Here is a 21,772-nt window from a genome sequence, read left to right on the forward strand (position 1 = left end):
GTCTGAGGAGGAGCAAGGATCGGACCAAAATGCAGCTTGGTATGTTTCCATATTTATTTTTATAATAATAACGAAGACGAAAAACACTTAATAAACTACAAAACAATAAACGACGTTACAAGACCTGAACATGTGAACTTACAGACAACGAAGAACGCAAATGAACAGGAACAGACTAACAAACTAAACGAAACAGCCCCGTGTGGTACAAACACTGACACAGGAACATTCACCCACAAACAAACAGTGTGAACAGCCTACCTAAATACGGTTCTCAATCAGAGGAAACGTAAAACACCTGCCCCTGATTGAGAACCATATCAGGCTAATTGAACATGAAACCCAACATAGAAACACGTAACATAGAATGCCCACCCCAACTCACGCCCTGACCATACTAAACAAAGACAAAATAAAGGAAATCAGGTCAGGAACGTGACACCATGTTTGTTTATGAGTGATCGTTTATTGTATTGCGGTCCGTAATTGTGGCCTAGGATTTATTGACGTGTTTTGTTATTTATTGTTGAGTAAAATTGGTTACATTACTCATATCTGTTGTCCTGCGCCTGACTCATCTACCCCAGCTACACACAGACGCATTACAACAGTATACAGTAAACTGAAATATAAAAACATTCAACCACTAGACGGAGGAAAAGGATTGGAAGAAAAGGCCAACATTTTTTCAAAACAAAGCTGGAAATTATTGTAAATAAAAAAATTGAAATGTACAGCTGCCTGGCATGCAAAGTGGCAGGAAAAAAAGATCACACACACTTAAACTCACTAAATAGAGAATCCACCAACCAATTACAGTGGTCCCTCCTATTTGACCCTAGAAGTAGGTTACATTAAAACCACAACATGAAGTTGTGTTTCTGGAGAAATGTTGCCACTCTCAAACTAATAGAAGCAGCCATGGATTCAAGGAATGACAGTTTACACAAGTATTCTGAAGCAATACATTATTTGTTTACACAGATTTAAATGACAACAAACACATAAATGGAGAACGGAGTAATCTACCATCATATTTTGTGTTGTGATGGGGTATGTAAAACATTAATATATTTCAAGCAAGGGTATTGATGTATTGATGACTGTTAAACATCAGGAAATATACACATTTTATGACTTTAAATGAAATGTATGGGTAAGTCTTTGACTTAATATATTGAAGCTCAGTACAAAATGTTTATTTTTATGAGTTTGAATAAGTCAAGAGATTATTTTAAAATAGTGAAAAGTGAATTAGATCTTCATATTCAGTCTCAGTAACTACTCTGAAATAGAGTAGTATAACAATGCAACAACTCACTATGGTATCGACAGATTTTGTATTTTCGGGTCATAGTAACCTGTGCTGGCAGATATATACAAAGGCTGCACTAATGTAGGTGGAGCACAACATTCTCTGATAGAAGGAGAGTGTACAGAGTCTGCAGGAGGGAGTGACTTTGGCACAGTGGTAGCATTGCAAACACACTAGTGAATTGCATTAAAATATATGTTCCATTCGTTTTTAACTTATACATTGGGATTTGGGAAAAAAGGCACTTGAAAAGAAGGATTATCCTGATCCTGCTACTAACTCAATGCATAGTTATTGAATGGGTCCTTATCAGTGGATGTCATCGAGGCTCCTATTTGACAGAATGTCTGAGAATGACCTACAAAGAAACCCTGAATTTATATCAGCGCAACAGTTCCGGGGGATTTTTCTCCCATAACAACTGTACCTCTAAAAGGTTTTCTGGGTGAATATATTTTTACTTTCATTTTGTTTCAACGTCGTCTTTCTGATATACTGTCCCCTACATGATGTGAGTTATCCTATTGACCTCCCGTTTTCCTCTTTCATGCTGTGTCAACATCCCCGCTGGCAGCCATGCGATGTAACAGGAGTGTATCATAAACTGATGTCAGGGTAGGGTTTTCTCTACTCGACTCCAATTCTGGTATATCTGTTCGCTCCTCCTAGGCAAGGAGAAGGGGGTAGGTAGGGGAGGGAAGAACGGAGAGGGACAAGGAAATAAGGGACAGAGAGGGGAGATAAAAGAGGTTAGGAAAGTAACAAAAAAGGATCTTATGCTTTATTAGAAACGTTGTGCCAGAGGAAGGAAGGAAACAGGATACGCCTGTCACTCTCTTGTCTACTCTCATTGTTCTGCAGTAGGTAACTCAACAGTCAACACAACACATCTAGAACCTTTCCTAACGCTAGTGGAGGGAATCATGAAGCCTAACTTTAAAAAAGTCCACAGACTTTGCAAATACTGTAAAAGACTATATAAAAATCAAAGGAATTACTAATCTAATCAAATCAAATGTTATTTGTCACATGCGCCGAAGACGACAGGTGTAGACATGAAGTGAAAGTGAAATGCTTACTTACTGTACAAGCCCTTAACACTTATTTTTCTTAAAACTGCATTGTTGGTTAAGTTAAAAAAGTTACAAATAATTAAAGAGCAGCAGTAAAATAACAATAGCGAGGCTATATACAGGGGGTACCTGTACAGAGTCAATGTGCGGGGGCACCGGTTAGTCGAGGATTGAGGTAGTATGTATATGTAGGTAGAGTTAAAGTGACTATGCATAGATAATAAAGAGGGAGTAGGAGCAGCGTAAAAGAGTGGAGGGGGGGGGCAATGCAAATAGTCTGGGTAGCGATTTGATTAGCTGTTCAGGAGTCTTATGGCTTGGGGGTAGAAGCTGTTAAGAAGTCTTTCGGACCTAGACTTGGCGCTCCGGTACACCATATGTGCTGTGTGGATTTTCATTGTGCAACCAAATGGGCAAAACTGGTTGCAATGACATCAGGCCGGGTATCAAACTCAGGTGGTCTGTGCAACTCAAGACCACATTAACCCACTGACACAGAGCTAAAGCCTACAGTTGTAGCCATGAGGGCTGCTAAAGCTGCTGTATTGTCAATCAGCTTGTAACATTTTTACTAACCTGATTATCTGTTCGTTTTTTAGGAGTTATCTCTGTATACTCAATGTCAACTTGCATTCTTTCGGATGAATCTAAGAAGACAAATAAAGTAAAGTAAATATAGGCCTAAAGGGAGGTGTGACTAACTGACAGAGACATACAGACGCTCAGCCCACAGGACAGGTTCTGTAAACACTCAGGACTCATTTGTTACTATGAGTACTGGTCTCTGTGGTTGCAGTCATGTTGGTGTCAGATAAGCCAAGCTATTCAAGTAATCATTATCAGAGAGAGAGAGCGTTTGTGTGTGTCTGTGTGTGTGTGCCTTCTGCTTTTTCAACATTTAGAGAAGTTGTCTGGGATAATGACACTGTCTGAACAAACAGAGGAATTGTGGAAGATATGACACTTTATTTGACCTGCATCTGTTGTTCAAGCAAACATTTCCTACCTTTTCCAAAACATTACCCTTGATTGTAAAAAAAAGGCTAAGCATGCTTTAACTTTTGGGAGTGCCCTCACACATCTAAAAGATAAATACCTGCCTTGTGAGTGTTCATTTCCCCTCTTCTTTAGATAGATTGCAAGTCCAACCAGCCCTGAGGCAACCAAAACGCAGATTACAGCAATAATAAGCATACCCAGAGTCCTCTCACCACTGTCTGAAATAAAACACAAGGTAATTATTTTTGTAAAATATGTTTTGAATGAGCTCAACTAAACTTCACTTTCACTTGGTAAATGTTATTTCCTGGGTGGATTTAATTGAAAATGTGTCTTACCTGCATCATTAGCATGACCATCTTCACTGCAACATTTTGGGACATGAACTGTCTCATTGCTGACAGGGTTAGCAGCCACACAGCTGTAGGTGGAGTTGTAGTTCTTTCCCTCTACCTCCAAACGTAGAGATAGATCAGTGGTGAGATCAGGACTGCTGGTCTGGTTTAGTATTTCCTCTCCTCTGTACAAGGTCAAGGTCACCTCTTTTTCATTGTCCACAGAACACACCACACTACAGGAGCTGCTGTCACAGTCTGTCACCTGAGGTTTGGAAACAAAATCTGGAAGAAAAAATACAAATAAATTGAAATTGGAACCTATATTAAATGTGTTCGTAATATACAGCACACACACACACACACACACACACAAACACTTACTGTATACAATGAGCTCAAATGTTTTAGTTTTTTTCCCTTCGTCTGTAATCTCAACAGTATAAAGCCCAGCATCGTCAATCTGAAGGTCTGAGAGAGTGAAGTATCTTGTAACATTGTTCAAGCGGAGGCGGTTTTCAAATCTCTTCTCAAGGGTGATTTTGCCTTCTTTACCAGGGTACACATTTGCAATAGTGTCAAGGTCTCCATAAAGTAAATTGCCAGTCTTGATCACCCTCTCTGGAAAAGAGAAAGTCTGTCCCACGATGCCTTTCACCCGCTGAATCTCAGACTGGACTGTTTGCTGAGAAGCACAGAGTACTGTGGAAAGAGAGAGACTAAATATTAACACAATGACTGCAGTCGCACACTAAATCTCACAATACCTGGATAAGTGTTTAACATGTCAGTAACTGCAGCCACATGATATGATCTGATGTCAGACTGCACTGAAGATGACAATGACATTCAATCATTTGTTAATGTTTTCTGCACGTCTCCATTGTAGTCGTCTGGAATGACACGACTGTGAGTATCACAGTCCTTCGTAGTTATTCACGGGCCTAATGTGATGGTTGGGGTCAGGAAATAATTGTTTGGACTACTAGTTGAATATTTTGTCCGAAATTAAGTTCAAATGGAAATGCATTCTCTGAGTGAGGGAAGTTCTTCCCCAATTGACTGTTGTTTTTTCCCCAAAATAAAAGTCAAGGATATCAATGAAAAAGCACATGACTTTACAGAGATATTTCATTACCAAGTAACATAACTTTCCACTACAGCCTCTTAAATAGCCTAGATTGTATCCTTTGAATTACAGGGTCAGAGGAACATTTCTGTCACGCCCTGACCGTAGAGATCCTTTTTATGTCTCTATTTTGATTGGTCAGGGCGTGAGTTTGGGTGAGCATTCTATGTCTGGTGTTCTATGTTGTCCTTGTTTTGTATTTCTATGTGTTTGGCCTGGTATGGTTCTCAATCAGAGACAGCTGTCTATCGTTGTCTCTGATTGAGAATCATACTTAGGTAGCCTGTTCCCACCTGTGTTTGTGGGTGGTTGATTTCTGTTTCGTGTGTGTTACACCTGACGGAGCCAAAGTCACCATACAGCCAGGATGGGTTGTGCAGGCTTTTTTCTCGAGACCTCCAGTGCGCCTCCACGGCCCAATGTATCCGGTGCCTCGGCCAAGGACAAGGCCTCCTGCATGTCTCCCCAGCCTGGTGAGTCCTGTGCCTTCTCCCAGAGCCAGGCCTCCTGTGTGTCTCTCCATTCCAGTGATGATCCATGGCAAGAAGCCTCCAGTGATGATCCATGGCACGAAGCCTCCAGTGATGATCCATGGCACGAAGCCTCCAGTGATGATCCATGGCACGAAGCCTCCAGTGATGATCCATGGCACGAAGCCTCCAGTGATGATCCATGGCAAGAAGCCTCCAGTGATGATCCATGGCACGAAGCCTCCAGTGATGATCCATGGCACAAAGCCTCCAGTGATGATCCATGGCACAAAGCCTCCAGTGATGATCCATGGCACGAAGCCTCCAGTGAGGATCCATGGCACGAGGCCTCCAACGAAGGACTAGTCCGGAGCCTCCAGCGACGCCCTCTAGTCCGGAGCCTCCAGCGACGCCCTCTAGTCCGGAGCCTCCAGCGACGCCCTCTAGTCTGGAGCCTCCAGCGACGGGCTTCAGTCAGGAGCAGCCAGAGTCTCCCTCCTATCCGGGGCAGCCAGAGTCTCCCTCCTGCCCGGGGCAGCCAGAGTCTCCCTCCTGTCCGGAGCAGCCAGAGTCTCCCTCCTGTCCGGAGCAGCCAGAGTCTCCCTCCTGTCCGGAGCAGCCAGAGTCTCCCTCCTGTCCGGAGCAGCCAGAGTCTCCCTCCTGTCCGGAGCAGCCAGAGTCTCCCTCCGGTCCGGAACAGCCAGAGTCTCCCTCCGGTCCGGAACAGCCAGAGTCTCCCTCCTGTCCGGGGCCCGCTGCGAGGGTCCCCGGTCCGAGGTCGGTGGTAAGGGCGGTAACAACCCGCACCAGAACCGCCACCGCGGTGAAATGCCCACCCAGACCCTCCCCTATAGGTTCAGGTCTTGCGGCCGGAGTCCAGGGGGGGGGGGGGGGGGGGGTACTGTCATGCCCTGACCGTAGAGATCCTTTTTATGTCTCTATTTTGGTTGGTCAGGGTGTGAGTTTGGGTGAGAATTCTATGTCTGGTGTTCTATGTTGTCCTTGTTTTGTATTTCTATGTGTTTGACCTGGTATGGTTCTCAATCAGGGGAAGCTGTCTATCGTTGTCTCTGATTGAGAATCATACTTAGGTAGCCTGTTCCCACCTGTGTTTGTGGGTGGTTGATTTCTGTTTCGTGTGTGTTACACCTGACGGAGCTGTTTCGGTTGTCACTTTGTTGTTTTTGCCTTTTAGTGTTCAGTTTCGATTAAACATGACGAACACTTACCGCACTGCGTTTTGGTCTTCACCTTCTTCCGACGACGGCCGTTACAATTTCAGCATGATGGAGGACTATTGTAGGCATTAGCCTATGTGTTATTTGTTGAAAAAGGTTTTGTGTTGAGAACACAGAAAAATAGATCAGGGGCATGATGGTTGTCCTACTAGCAGTAGGAAAGAGGCAGGTATTCTGTACATATGGACACTGCAAAAATATTCAGATTATAAGCAGCTATAGCCTGTAGAAAGTGTCTGCTAAATTACTCAAATGTAATGTATATCAATAATCAGAGGTGGAAAAAGTATCCAATTGTCATACTTGAATAAAAGTAAAGATACCTTAATAAAAAATAAAAATGAGTCACCCAGTAAAATAAACTTGAGTAAAAGTGTTTGGTTTTAAATCTACTGAAGTATCAAATGTAAATGCTAAAATATACTTAAGTCTCAAAAGTAAAAGTATGAATCATTTCAAAATCCTTATATCAAACAAAGCAGAGCGCATTATACTTTAAAAAAAATATTTTCTATTTACGGAGAGCCAGGGGCACACTTCAACACTCAGACATAATTTACAAACTAAGCATTTGTGGTTAATGAGTCTGCCAGATTACAGGCAGTAGGGATGACCAGGCATGTTATCTTGATAAGTGTGTGCATTTGACTGTTTTCTGTTCTGCTAAGCATTCAAAATGTAATGAGTACTTTTGGGTGTCATGGAAAATGTATGGAGTAAAAAGTACATTATTTTCTTTATGAATGTTGTGGAGTAAATGTAAAAGTTGTCAAAAATATAAATGGTAGAGTACAGATACTCCCCAAAAACGAATTAAGTAGTACTTTAAAGTATTTCCTTTTTTTTCCTAAATAAAAAAGTCCTAACTGCAAAAGATTTGTAGATTTTAGGCCCAGCTACAGGAAGTAGTTTGGGAGTGGGGGTGCTGCTATTGTTTTCATTGACACAGAGGGTGGATGTTTTTTTGCCCGCACTACAGATGGCTATATTGGTCTGCTAATACAGGAATATTAAATTCCCAGTGCACTACTACTGTTATATTCAGGGGGTGCTGCAGCACCCTCAGCACCCCTACTTCCTACGGCTATGGTTTAAGGTGTTGAGTAAGGTAGAACAAATGCTTCAGTGTCACATCCTCTGAGGAGACATAGGCTTAATGTATGCAGCAGGTGGGCTCAATTAGGCATTATGTTACCCAGGTCATTAGCTTAATAATCTGGTTATTGGCTCATAGGCCCAACAGTATATTATTGGGATTGTACAAGAGCAACTTTTCAGTATTAGTTCTACAGGTGAATAGAAGAGAACTCATGCACACCCTACGAACGTAATGTATTTGTCCTCCAATAGCAAACGGTATACATTGTCTATCTGAATATGTGACTGTGTCTCTGCTTGAGAACACAGAGTCGTTTCCTTTCCCATCAGTCTGTCACATCGTGTGGTCCGCCTTTTTCTGTCACGCAGGTGGTTTGACCACACTGAGAAGTAGCCCCACACAGTCTTCCCTGTGTACAGGAGTCCCATCTCACACACAGGCCTACTGTATGTGGTGAAATAAGTTTCCACCGCAATGACTACTTTTCCACTGCAGCGAACAGAATAGTTCTCAGTAATGCTTAAGGTCTATCCGTGTCCATAATTATTACAGTTGTCGGATCAATGTAGACCTGATAGGGGTCTTTGGATTTCTAAAAGTAAAAGTGAAATTGCACTGGGAAAAGGAAGGCTATTTTGCATGGGTGGGTAGGCCTAGGAGTGTAACTACAGGACTTTTATACACAATGTTTTCACATTCTCTAAGCAAATTGGTGATGTGACAATCATTGTGGTGATAGCCTCCCTAATGTTGCATGTTCTTCAGCACAAGGAAGCTAGCCTCCAGCATACATACTCCAGACACAGCATACATACTCCAGACACAGCATACATACTCCAGACACAGCCAGACACAGCGTACATACTCCAGACACAGCCAGACACAGCGTACATACTCCAGACACAGCCAGACACAGCGTACATACTCCAGACACAGCCAGACACAGCGTACATACTCCAGACACAGCCAGACACAGCGTACATACTCCAGACACAGCCAGACACAGCGTACATACTCCAGACACAGCCAGACACAGCGTACATACTCCAGACACAGCCAGACACAGCGTACATACTCCAGACACAGCCAGACACAGCGTACATACTCCAGACACAGCCAGACACAGCGTACATACTCCAGACACAGCCAGACACAGCGTACATACTCCAGACACAGCCAGACACAGCGTACATACTCCGGCACAGCCAGAAGAGGACTGGCCACCCCTCATAGCCTGGTTCCTCTTGGATTCTTCCTAGGTTTTGGCCATTCTAGGGAGTTTTTCCTAGTCACCATGCTTCTACACCTGCATTGCTTGCTGTTTGGGGTTTTAGGCTGGGTTTCTGTACAGCACTTGATATATCAGCTGATGTAAGAAGGGCTTTATAAATACATTTGATTTGATATTAAGTATGCATTCGGAATAAGCCTAATATCTTTCTGCGTTTGTCTCACCAACACATACTCACATACCAAAGTCTTGTTCATTTAGGATAAACATACTTCTCAGCATCGCTATATGGATTGTAACAAAGGACAACACTCAGACAGCGACTTGATATAAGAAAAACAGTAAAAAGAAAATGTGTGCAACAGTTGAGGGGCTATTTCTTCAGCTGGCTACTGTAACAGTAAAACTGGCGATTAACAACAAAGCATTGGCTATGCCGTCAACTTGTAATTCATTTGAATTGTGAAACTGCAGTTACAGTATTTGCTGTATACTGGTTATTTTGAATGCAGCAATTGCAGTATAACTGCAAAATAACCAGAGTTAGGACATAACCACTACACCAGGGGTGGGCAACCACGGTCCTGGAGTGACGCAGGCAATTGATGTTTTTCATTTAACAGACCTGGAAGGACAGGTGTGTTGAATTTAGGCAATAACTGAACTGATCAATTAGCTCAGTTGGTCAGGTGTGGTGCCTAGTTGGAACAATATCCTGTAGTAGTAACTGTGGCACTCCAGGAACAGGGTTGTCTACCCCTGTACTACACAATTACTGAATTGTACAGTATAATATAACATTAACCCTGCAGGTACAAAAGTGACTGTAACTATGTTATTTTGGACGCAGCTATTGCAGTAGCCATATAATAAAACAGCTTGTGCAACTGCAATGATTTTTGTAGGGAAATATATTTCTCAATGGAAAATGACAGATCATTTCAAAACATCAGTTCCAAGAGCAGCTGGAAAAATGATTAGCTCCTAATATCTAGTATTAGATATCATATTTCAAATGATTTCAAGGAAGAGTACATTTCAGAAAAACAAGTGAGAGAAAGATAAAGAAGGACTAAGAATACAACATCAGAAGACAACTTTTATCCAGATAACTCAACTGGATAGCTAACAAGCTAACAGTTGTTTACAAGTTGCTAAGAGTTTCTAGCTACTGGCTACCTGCTGTTAGCTAAAACACCTAGCTAGCTAACAAATAACAAAAAGGACAATCAAAAAGGACAAAGGACAGGACAAAGGACAGGAAAACTAGTACCTAAACTTACACAAGCAAGAGAAAACTATTCGAGGTCGGCTTTGTTTACATTCAACAACATCTAGCTACAACTAGCCAAGTGCAAACCAACTGTAACATATACTGTATCCAGCTGTAATAAACTAAGATGGATACATTTAAAAGCCCCAAACTCAGCAACCTTGCAATCCAAAATGCAGGTATTGGTATTGCCAGTGAAGCAAAGGTTTTAAAAGGGCACACAGAGACCCTAAGTGCAGACTTTATGCAACAAAAATACAAAGGAATCAAGGTGGATCTTTTCATTTTCACTGAACGTCCAAATTCTTGGCATGCATCCCTGCGCAAGGCAAGCAAACATCTTAAAATGTGTAGAAACAAGACCATGAGACAAGTGTATGTCGAAACAACCCCAAAATGTAATATTAATATATATAATAACAGAACAGAAATGATCCAAGGCTCTGAGGTCTTATAGGCAGAAACTCAAAATGGATGTACCAGTGATGAGAACCATTCAACGCTGGTCCGACTAATCGGAAGCCAAGCTTCAATATTGTTTTGGTCACGCGGACTGGAATATGTTCCGGTCAGCCTCAGAGAACAACATCGACCTATATGCTGACTCGGTGAATGTGTTTATAAAGAAGTGCATTGGAGATGTCGTACTCACTGTGACTATTAAAACCTACCCTAACCAGAAACCGTGGATGGATGGCGGTATTCGATGAAAACTGAAAGCGTGATCCACCGCATTTAACCATGGAAAGAGGTCTGGGAATGTGACTGAATATAAATAGTGTAGTTCTTCCATTCGCAAGGCAATCAAACAAGCGAAATGCCGGTACAGGGACAAGGTGGAGTCGCAATTCAATGGCTCAGACATGAGACGTATGTGGCAGGGTCTACAGGAAATCACAGACTACAAAAAGAAAACCAGCCACGTCACGGACACCGAAGTCACGCTTCCAGACAAACTTAACACCTTCGCCTGCTTTGATGATAATACAGTGCCACCATTGCGGCCCTCTAACAAGGACTGAGCCCCCCTCTCTCCTTCTCCGTGCCTGACGTGAGTAAAACATTTAAACGTGTCAACCCTTGCAAGGCTGCTGGCCCAGACGGCATCCCTAGCCGCATCCTTAGAGCATGCGCAGACCATCTGGCTGGTGTGTTTACGGACAGATTCAATCGCTCCCTATCCCAGTCTGTTGTCCCCACATGCCTCAAGATGGCTACCATTGTTCCTGTACCCAAGAAGGAAAAAATAACTGAACTAAATGACTACCGTCTTGTAGCACTCACTTCTGTCATCATGAAGTGCTTTTAGAGAATAGTCAAGGATCATATCACCTCCACCTTACCGGTCACCCTGGACCCACTTCAGTTGGCCAAAAAAACTAATAAAATCAAATCGTATTAGTCACATGTGCCGAATACAACAGGTGTAGACCTTACAGTGAGATGCTGACTTACGAGCCCCTAACCAACAATGCAGTTTCAAAAAATAAGGATAAGAATCAGAGATAAATGTAACAAATAATTTAAGAGCAGCAGTACAATAACGAGACTATATACAGGGGGGTACTGATACAAAGTCAATGTGCGGGGGCACCGGTTAGTTGAGGTAGTATATACAAGTAGGTAGAGTTATTAAAGTGACTAAGCATAGATGATAACAACAGAGAGTAGCAGTGGTGTAAAGAGGGGGAAAGGGAGGGGGGACAATGCAAATAGTCTGGGTAACCATTTAATTAGATGTTCAGGAGTCTTACGACTTGGGGTTAGAAGCTGTTTAGAAGCCTTGCTGTGTGGTAGCAGAGAGAACAGTCTATGACTAGGGTGGCTGGAGTATTTGACCATTTTTAGGGCGTTCCGCTGACACCGCCGGGTATAGAGGTCCTGGTTGGCAGGAAGCTTGGCCTCAGTGATGTACTGGGCCATTCGCACTACCCTCTGTAGTACCTTGTGGTTGGAGGCAGAGCAGTTGCCATACCAGGCAGTGATTAAACCAGTCAGGATGCTCTCGATGGTGCAGCTGTAGAACCTTTTGAGAATCTAAGGACCCATGCCAAATCTTTTCAGTCTCCTGAATGGGAATAGGTTTTGTCGTGCCCTCTTCACGACTGCCTTGGTGTGCTTGGACCATGTTAGTTTGTTGGTGATTTGGACACCAAAGAACTTGAAGCTCTCAACCTGCTCCACTGCAGCCACATCGATGAGAATGGGGGCGTGCTCTGTCCCCTTTTCCTGTAGTCCACAATCATCTCCTTAGTCTTGTTCACTTTGAGGGAGAGGTTGATGTCCTGGCACCACACGGCCAGGTCTCTGACCTCTTCCCTATAGGCTGTCGGTGATCAGGCCTACCACTGTTGTGTCAAATTTAATGATGGTGTTGGAGTCATGCCTGGCCGTGCAGTCATGAGTAAACAGGGAGTACAAGAGGGGACTGAGCACGCACCCCGGAGGGGGCCCTGTTTTGGGGATCACTGTGGCGAATGTGTTGTTACCTACCCTTACCACCTGGGTGAGGCCCGTCAGGAAGTCCAGGATCCAGTTGCAGAGGGAGGTGTTTAGTTCCAGGGTCCTTAGCTTATCGATGAGCTTTGAGGGCACTATGGTGTTTAATGCTGAGCTGTAGTCAATGAATAGCATTCTCACATAGGTGTTCCTTTTGTCCAGGTGGAAAAGGGCAGTGTGGAGTGCAGTAGAGATTGCATCATCTGTGGATCTGTTGGGGCGGTATGCAAATTGGACTGGGTTTAGGGTTTCTGGGATGATGGTGTTGATGTGAGCTATGACCAGCCTTTCAAAGCACTTCTTGGCTACAGACGTGAGTGCTACAGGTCGGTGGTCATTTAGGCAGGTTACCTTTGTGTTCTTTGGCACAGGCACTATAGTGGTCTGCTTAAAACATGTTGGTATTACAGACTCGGACAGGGAGAGGTTGAAAATGTCAGTGAAGACACTTGCCAGTTGGTAAGAGCATGGTCGCAGTACACCTCCTGGTAATCCGTCTGGCCCCGCGGCCTTGTGAATGTAAACCTGTTTAAAGGTCTTACTCACATCGGCTGCGGAGAGCGTGATCACACAGTCTTCCGGAACAGCTGGTGCTCTCATACATGTTTCAGTGTTATTTGCCTCTAAGCGATCATAGAAGTAGTTTAGTTCATCTGGTAGGCTCATGTCACTGGGCAGCTCTCGGCTGTGCTTCCCTTTGTACTCTGTAATGGTTTGCAAGCCCTGCCACATCCGACGAGCATCAGAGCCATTGTCGTACAATACGATCATAGTCTTGTTTTGATGATTTGCCTGTTTGATGGTTCGTCGGAGAGCATAGCGGGATTTCTTATAAGATTCCGAGTTAGAGTCCTGCTCCAGGTCCACAGACGACGCAATCGCCATCACACTGCACACTGCCCTATCCCATCTGGACAAAAGGAATGCCCATGTAAGAATGCTGTTAATTAACTACAGCTCAGCATTCAACACCAGAGTACCCTCCAAGCTCATCATCAAGCTGGAGGCCCTGGGTCTCAACCCTGCCCTGTGCAATTGGGTCCTGGACTTTCTGAAGGGCCACCCCCCAGGTGGTGAAGGTAGGAAACAACACTTTGCTCCACTTTGCTGACCCTCAACACTGGGGCCCCAAAAGAGTGTGGCTCAGCCCCCTCCTGTACTCCCTGTTCACCCACGACCGCGTGGCCATGCACGCCTCCAACTAAATCATCAAGTTTGCGGATGACAACAGTAGTGGGCTTGATTACCAACAACAACGAGACAGCCTACAGGGAGGAGGTGAGTGTTGTTTCAGGAAAATAACCTCTCATTCAACGTCAGTAAAACAAGGGAGATGATCCTGGACATTAGGAAACAGCAGAGGGAGCACCCCCCTATCCACATTGAATTGACAGCAGTGGAGAAGGTGGAACGTTTTAAGTTCATTGGCGTACACATCATAGACAAACTGAAATGGTCCACTCACAGACAGTGTGGTGAAGAAGGCGCAACAGCTCTTCCTCAACCTCAGGAGGCTGAAGAAATTTGGCTTGTCACCCTAAACCCTGACAAACTTTTACAGATGCACAATCGAGAGCATCCTGTTGGGCTGAATCACCGCCTGGTATGGCAACTGCACCACCCTCAACCGCAAGGCAACGCATCACCAGTGGCAAACTACCTGCCCTCCATGACCCCTACAGCACCTGAAGGCCAAAAAGATCATCAAGGACATCAACCCCCTGAGCCACTGCCTGTTCACACCGCTACCATCCAGAAGGTGAGGTCAGTACAGGTGCATCAAAGCTGGGACCGAGAGACTGAAAATAGCTTTTATCTCAAGGCCATCAGACTGCTAAACAGCAATCACTAACTCATTGCTCATCACTAACTCACTGCCTATATTGAGAACCAATAACTGGCCACTTTAATAAATGGATCACTAGTCACTTTATACAATGCCCCTAAGTAATGCCACTTTAATACTGTTTACATATCTCACATTACTCATATCACATGAATATACTGCATTTTATACCATATATTGCACCTTGCCTATGCCGCTCGGCCATCGCTCATCCATATACTTATATGTACATATTCTCATTCACCCCTATAGATTTGTGTGTATTAGTTAGTTGTTGCGGAATTGTTAGATTACTTGTTAGATATTACTGCACTGTCGGAACTAGAAGCACAAGCATTTCGCTACACTCACATTAACATCTGCTAACCATGTGTATGTGTGAGAAATACAATTTGATTCGAATACTAGCTAAGTGGCTAACGTTAGCTAGCTGGCTAACATTAGCTAGGCCAGGGGTTAAGGTTTAAGGTTAGGGTTAAGTTTAGGAGTTAGGTTAAAGGGTTAAAGTTAAGGTTAACTAAAAGGGTTGTGAGGTTAGGGTTATGGGAAGGGTTAGCTAGCATGCTAAGTAGTTGCAAACTAGCTAAAAAGTAGTAAATAGTTGAAATGTTGCTAATTAGCTAAAATGCTATATTTGTCCGTGATGAGATTGAACTTTTGAACATTGAATTTAAGAATGAATTGTTTGGGGGGGGGGGGGCTTCAGTTTGTGAACGATATTGTGTGTATCACTCTCACGGACATCAAGCAACGGTCCGTGCTATACATAATCCTTGGGACGTCCCTATCCAATTGAAGTTGACATTTAAAATGGTTAAGGTATGGGTTAAGGCAGGGGTGTCAAACTCATTCCATGGAGGGCCCAGTGTCTGCAGGTTTTGTGATTTTCCTTTCAATTAAGCCCAAGGCAACCAGGTGTGGGAACTTCCTTACTAATTAGTGACCTTAATTAATCAATGAAGTACAAGGGTGGAGCGAAAACCCGCAGCCACTCGATCCTCCGTGGATTGAGTTTGGCACCTTTGGGTTAAGGGTAGGGGTTAGAGTTTAGGGTATGGAATGTCCCAAAGATCTAGAATAACACGCAATGAACATCACGCAATGCATTCCGCCAAGAGTCGTTCACAATCTAGTCCGGTTGCAGCCACATCTACACCGGCAAGGCTGCGGGGGTGTCTATTTAAATGTTTTATGTAAATCATTTTGACAGTAACCTTTCAAAAAGTAATTAATAAACCGTTTTAATTTCAATATGTACTAGAAATCTAAGCGTTTGTTTCTTGGGCTTCAGGAATGTGACAGAAAAAGCAAAAACTAAACTGATTAAAAGTATAAGGGGATATCAGTGAACAAATGCCATGGTCAAGGCTATGATGGTGACAGTACAATGACTGGAGCTTACTCACTGTGGTGGAAAAAGTACCCAATATCATACTTGAGTAAAAGTAAAGATACCTTAATAGAAAATTACTAAAGTGAAAGTCACCCAGTAAAATACTTCAGTAAAAGTCTAAAAGTATTTGGTTTAAAATACACTTAAGTATCAAAAGTAAATGTAATTGCTAAAATATACATAAGTATCAAAAGTAAATGTATAAACATGGGCTCCCGAGTCCCGAAGCCGTCTAAGGCACAGCATCTCAGTGCTTGTGGAGTCACTACAGACACCCTGGTTCGATTCCAGGCTGTATCGCAAACTGCCGTGATTGGGAGTCACATAGGGCGGTGCACAATTGGCCCAGCGTATCCGGGTTTGGCTGGTGTAGGCCGTCATTGTAAATAGGAATTTGTTCTTAACTGACTTGCCTGGTTAAATAAAATAAAAAATATAAAAGACTTATATTAAGCAAACCTGACGGCACCATTTTATTTTTTTATTGACGGATAGCCAGGGGCACACGCAGACATCTTTACAAACTAAGCATTTGTGTTTAGCGACTCCACCAGATCAGAAGTAGGGATGACCAGGGATGTTCTCTTGATAAGTGCATGCATTTGAAAATGTTTCTGTCCTGCTAAGCTCTCAAAATGTAATGAGCACTTTTGGGTGTCAAGGAAAATGTATGGAATATAAATAGTAAAGTATAGTACAGATACCCCAAAAACTACTTAAGTAGTACTTTAAAGTATTTTTACTTAATTACTTTACTGGGTGTTCAAAAGTGCATATCAGACCGAAAGCCTAATGCTTCATACACTTAAAAAAAATGCTTTGGTGGGTCACTATAGTACATACCCAGCACTGGGTTATTTTAACCCAGCACTTGTTGTGTTACGTGAAGTACCCAACACTTTGGGTTACTTGATTTACCCCCAAAATTCAGTTATTTTGACCCAGCACTGTTGTGTTACGTGAAGTACCCAACACTTTGGGTTACTTGATTTACCCCCAAAATTCAGTTATTTTGACCCAGCACTGTTGTGTTACGTGAAGTACCCAACACTTTGGGTTACTTGATTTACCCCCAAAATTCAGTTATTTTGACCCAGCAGTGGATTACTTTAATGTTTTGCTGGGTTATTGTTATTCATGCATTTGACCCAGCAGTGGGTTAGTTCTTACATTATTGCACGATTATTTTGTTCTACCTTCTCCATTACAGAACCTGTTAATTCACAAATATTTCGAACAATAAAAATCTGTTACAACCTGTCACGCCCTGGCCTTAGTATTCTTTGTTTTCTTAATTATTTTTAGTTAGGTCAGGGTGTGACATGGGGAATGTATGTGTTTTTTGTAGTGTCTAGGGTGGTTGTAAGGTTTAGGGGGTTTATTAGAGTAGTTGGGTTTATGTTTAGTATAGAAGTCTAGCTGTGTCTATGGTTGAGTGTAGGTATCTAGGAAAGTCTATGGTTGCCTGAATTGGGTCTCAATTAGAGACAGCTGGTTATTGTTGTCTCTGATTGGGAGCCATATTTAAGGCAACCATAGGCTTTAGCTGTTTGTGGGGAATTGTCTATGTTGAAGTGTTTTGTGTCAGCACTTATGTTTGATAGCTTCACGGTCGTCTGTTTTGTTTGTTTGTTGTTTTGTTTTTTCCTTCTTTAAATAAAAAGAAGATGTACTTTCCACGCGCTGCGCCTTGGTCCTCTCTCAGTCCCTTTGACGATCGTGACAGAATTCCCCACCAACGCGGGATCAAGCAGCGTGAAAAGCGGCAACAGGAGAAGCGCAAGGAGGAATGGAAATGGGAGCATAATATGGACTACACTACGTGGGAGGAGATCGACAGGTGGGCGATCGACCCAGGGCGAGTGCCGGAGCCAGCCTGGGATTCTCTGGCGCAGTGTGAGGAGGGATACCGGCGAATGGAGGCAGCACGACGACGCGGTAGGAAGCCTGTGAGTCAGCCCAAAAAATTTCTTGGGGGGGGGCTTAGAGGTAGTGGGCCGAGGGCAGGTAGGAGACCTGCGCCCACTTCCCAGGCTAACCGTGGAGAGCGGGAGTACGGGCGAACACCGTGTTACGCAGTAGAGCGCACGGTGTCTCCTGTACGTGTTCATAGCCCGGTGCGGGTTATTCTACCTCCCCGCACTGGTAGGGCTAGATTGGGCATTGAGCCAGGTGTCATGAAGCCGGCTCAACGCGTCTGGTCTCCAGTGCGTCTCCTCGGGCCGGCATACATGGCACCAGCCTTACGCATGGTGTCCCCGGTTCGCCTACATAGCCCGGTGCGGGTTATTCCACCTCCCCGCACGGGTAGGGCGACGGGGAGCATTCAACCAGGTAAGGTTGGGCAGGCTCGGTGCTCAAGGGAACCAGTACGCCTGCACGGTCCGGTATTTCCGGCGCCACGCACCAAGCCTCCTGTGCGTCTCCAGAGTCCTGTGCATCCTGTTGCTGCTCCCCGCATTAGCCCTGAGATGCGTGTCCCCAGCCCGGTACCACCAGTTCCGGCACCACGCACTAGGCCTAATGTGCGTCCCCAGGGTCCAGTATGCCCTGTTCCTTCTCCCCGCACTAGCCTGAAGGTGCGTGTCCTTAGCCCGGTGCCTCCAGTTCCGGCACCACGCACCAGGCCTACAGTGCGCCTATTCCGGCCAGAGCCATCCGTCTCCCCAGCGCCATCTGAGCCATCCGTCTCCCCAGCGCCATCTGAGCCATCCGTCTCCCCAGCGCCATCTGAGCCATCCGTCTCCCCAGCGCCATCTGAGCCATCCGTCTCCCCAGCGCCATCTGAGCCATCCGTCTGCCCAGTGCCGTCTGAGCCATCCGTCTGTCCCGAGCCATTAGAGCCGCCCGTCTGTCCCGAGCCGTCAGAGCCGTTAGTCAGTCAGGAGCCGCTAGAGCCATTCGTCAGTCAGGATCTGCCAGAGCCGCCAACCAGACAGGATCTGCCAGAGCCGCCAACCAGACAGGATCTGCCAGAGCCGCCAACCAGACAGGATCTGCCAGAGCCGCCAACCAGATAGGATCTGCCAGAGCCGCCAACCAGACAGGATCTGCCAGAGCCGCCAACCAGACAGGATCTGCCAGAGCCGCCAACCAGACAGGATCTGCCAGAGTCGCCAACCAGACAGAATCTGCCAGAGCCGTCAGCCAGCCATGAGCGTCCAGAGCCGTCAGCCAGCCATGAGCGTCCAGATCCGTCAGCCAGCCATGAGCAGCCAGATCCGTCAGCCAGCCATGAGCAGCCAGATCCGTCAGCCAGCCATGAGCAGCCAGATCAGTCAGCCAGCCATGAGCAGCCAGATCCGTCAGCCAGCCATGAGCAGCCAGATCCGTCAGCCAGCCATGAGCAGCCAGATCCGTCAGCCAGCCATGAGCAGCCAGATCCGTCAGCCAGCCATGAGCAGCCAGATCCGTCAGCCAGCCATGAGCCGTCCAGCCAGGATCCGCCAGAGCCGTCCAGCCAAGATCCGCCAGAGCAGTCATCCAGCCAGGATCCGTCCCTCAGTCCGGAGCTGCCGTCCCTCAGTCCGGAGCTGCCCCTTATCCTGGTGCTGCCCCTTATCCTGGTGCTGCCCCTTATCCTGGTGCTGCCCCTTATCCTGGTGCTGCCCCTTATCCTGGTGCTGCCCCTTATCCTGGTGCTGCCCCTTATCCTGGTGCTGCCCCTTAGTCCGGTGCTGCCCCTTAGTCCGGTGCTGCCCCTTAGTCCGGTGCTGCCCCTTAGTCCGGTGCTGCCCCTTAATCCAGTGGGGTTAATGTGGAGGGTGGCCATTTGGAGGAGGCTACGTAAGCGGGTAGTGACTATGGTGGGGTGGGGACCACGACCAGTGCCGGAGCCGCCGACTTTCAAGCGAGACACTTACACCCTAAAAAACACCGATTTTTTTGTCCCACGCTATGACCAGAGGAACATCACATTTGTGGTGAGCTGACCAGTGACCAGACCATGACTTCTGTAAAAAAGTCCATCCATCTATGTGACAGACAGCCACTGAACGACCTGCCTCTCGCTCTTCCATCCATCTGTGTGACAGACAGCCACTGACCACATAATGACAGAAACCAGAAACATTTCCTGTTTAATGACCCACTCGAAAGTAGCTTAAATGCCACTGAGTTTTAATGTACATTTTACCTGATGACTCTTAGATAATGATATCCAAGAAAGAATTTCATCATTTTGGGATGAAGCCATGTCCATTGTCCTTCAATGATTCATCATGGTTGACAGAATTCCCAAGTCACAACACCATAAAGGTGCATGCTTTATTATCCCATCCATAGGCATTAGTCTTTTCAAACATCAATGGGCAGACACTGTGAGACTAAACACAGTGAACATGTGACCAAAATTCTAATAGAACACAAATTAGTGTCAAATGACAAGCTACAGTCTCAGTCTCATAGAACTATAAAAGGTTGTCTGCCTGTTGTTTCCAAAATATTATTAATCTCTCATCTAAATGAGTCTATGAATCAATAAAGTATTGGCATACTCTGTAGTTGGTGTACAGATCACAAACTTTTATATCCTACAACTCTTTCTTTCCATTAAAGAGCTCTGCTTTTAGAAACTAGTCTCTGTCTGCATCTATCCCGTACTGTAAATATTTGTCTAATGCTTGGACAGGATACAGGAGGATGTCTCTCCGGAAATGGAGGAATATTATTTTGGAATGAGTCTTAGCGATAGGCTACACACAGTGTAAATGTTGCACTGTTTAAAATACTTAGCATTTTTCAACGACCAAAACATTGAAAATGTAAAAATAAAAACATTAGGCTACTTATCTATCATCTCCCACATAAAATGTTAGTTAGTGCAGCAAATCAGTAAAAACAAAAAACATACCATTAATGACAAAATATAGCAGCATGAACGTCAGTCTGGCAAGCCTTCTCCATCTCAACAAATGGTTCATTCCTCTAAATCTTCAGCTGTTCAGTGGTTTGTGTTGTGAAGAGATGTGATCTTGTCCTGGTACAGAGGAGAGAATAGACTCAACCAGACCAGCAGCCCTCCGATGTGTATTCATTATGCAGATTCCTCTGCAAAAAGTTTCTTAAACAGAAGGAAACAGAACAGGGAGGGACCTACCTGAATTGATCCAATAGAAACTGTTGTTTTAGTTGCAACTGTTTGGACCAATGTTTACACCCTGATCTCATCACCAGCCTGTCTCACCCTCTGGAGGTAGAGAGATACGATTACAACTCCATCTACAGTGGTGTAGTTGCAAACCCTGTCAGTAATTCCACCATCAACATCAACATCACAGCACCCTGTGAAATCGGATTATCCATTAATGCCATCAGCTCTGAGCTCACTATACTTAAATACCTATCCCTATTGAGATAAAGAGAGACGTTAGTAGACTTGTTATGTAGTGACAAACCAAAGTGTAGGTTGTTAAAAACCTCTTAAGGATCTGCCCCTTTTTGTAAATTTTCGCCTAAAATGACATACCCAAATCTAACTGCCTGTATCTCAGGCCCTGAAGCAAGGATATGCATATTCTTGGTACCATTTGAAAGGAAACACTTTGCAGTTTGTGGAAATGTGAAAGGAATGTAGGAGAATATAACACAATATATCTGTTAAAAGATAATACAAAGAAAAAACTTTATTTTGTATTTTTTTTGTACCATCATCTTTGAAATGCAAGAGAAAGGCCATAATGTACTTTTCCAGCCCATGTGCAATTTAGATTTTGGCCACTAGATGGCAGCAGTGTATGTGCAACGTTTTAGACTGATCCAATGAACCATTGTATTTTTGTATCAAGACTGCCCAAATGTGCCTAATTTGTTTATTAATAACTTTTCCTGTTCAAAATTGTGCACTCTCCTCAAACAACAGCATGGTATTATT

The 21,772-nt window shown here is 44.5% G+C and overlaps 1 protein-coding gene across 1 annotated transcript; it reads right to left on the reverse strand.

Moving 5' to 3' along the window:
• Positions 1-886: 886 nt before the first annotated feature.
• On the reverse strand, positions 887-20,920 carry LOC120051961 (SLAM family member 5-like). The gene is made up of 5 exons (XM_038998840.1): positions 20,753-20,920; positions 4,107-4,424; positions 3,726-4,007; positions 3,485-3,605; positions 887-1,980 (listed from the first exon to the last, which is right to left on the reverse strand). The coding sequence occupies exons 1-5, from the start codon at positions 20,820-20,822 to the stop codon at positions 1,926-1,928; spliced, it is 846 nt and encodes a 281-aa protein (XP_038854768.1). The 5' UTR covers positions 20,823-20,920; the 3' UTR covers positions 887-1,925.
• Between the last annotated feature and the right edge of the window lie 852 nt (positions 20,921-21,772).

This window comes from Salvelinus namaycush, chromosome 8 (genome assembly GCF_016432855.1).
Source record: "Salvelinus namaycush isolate Seneca chromosome 8, SaNama_1.0, whole genome shotgun sequence".
NCBI lineage: Eukaryota > Metazoa > Chordata > Actinopteri > Salmoniformes > Salmonidae > Salvelinus > Salvelinus namaycush.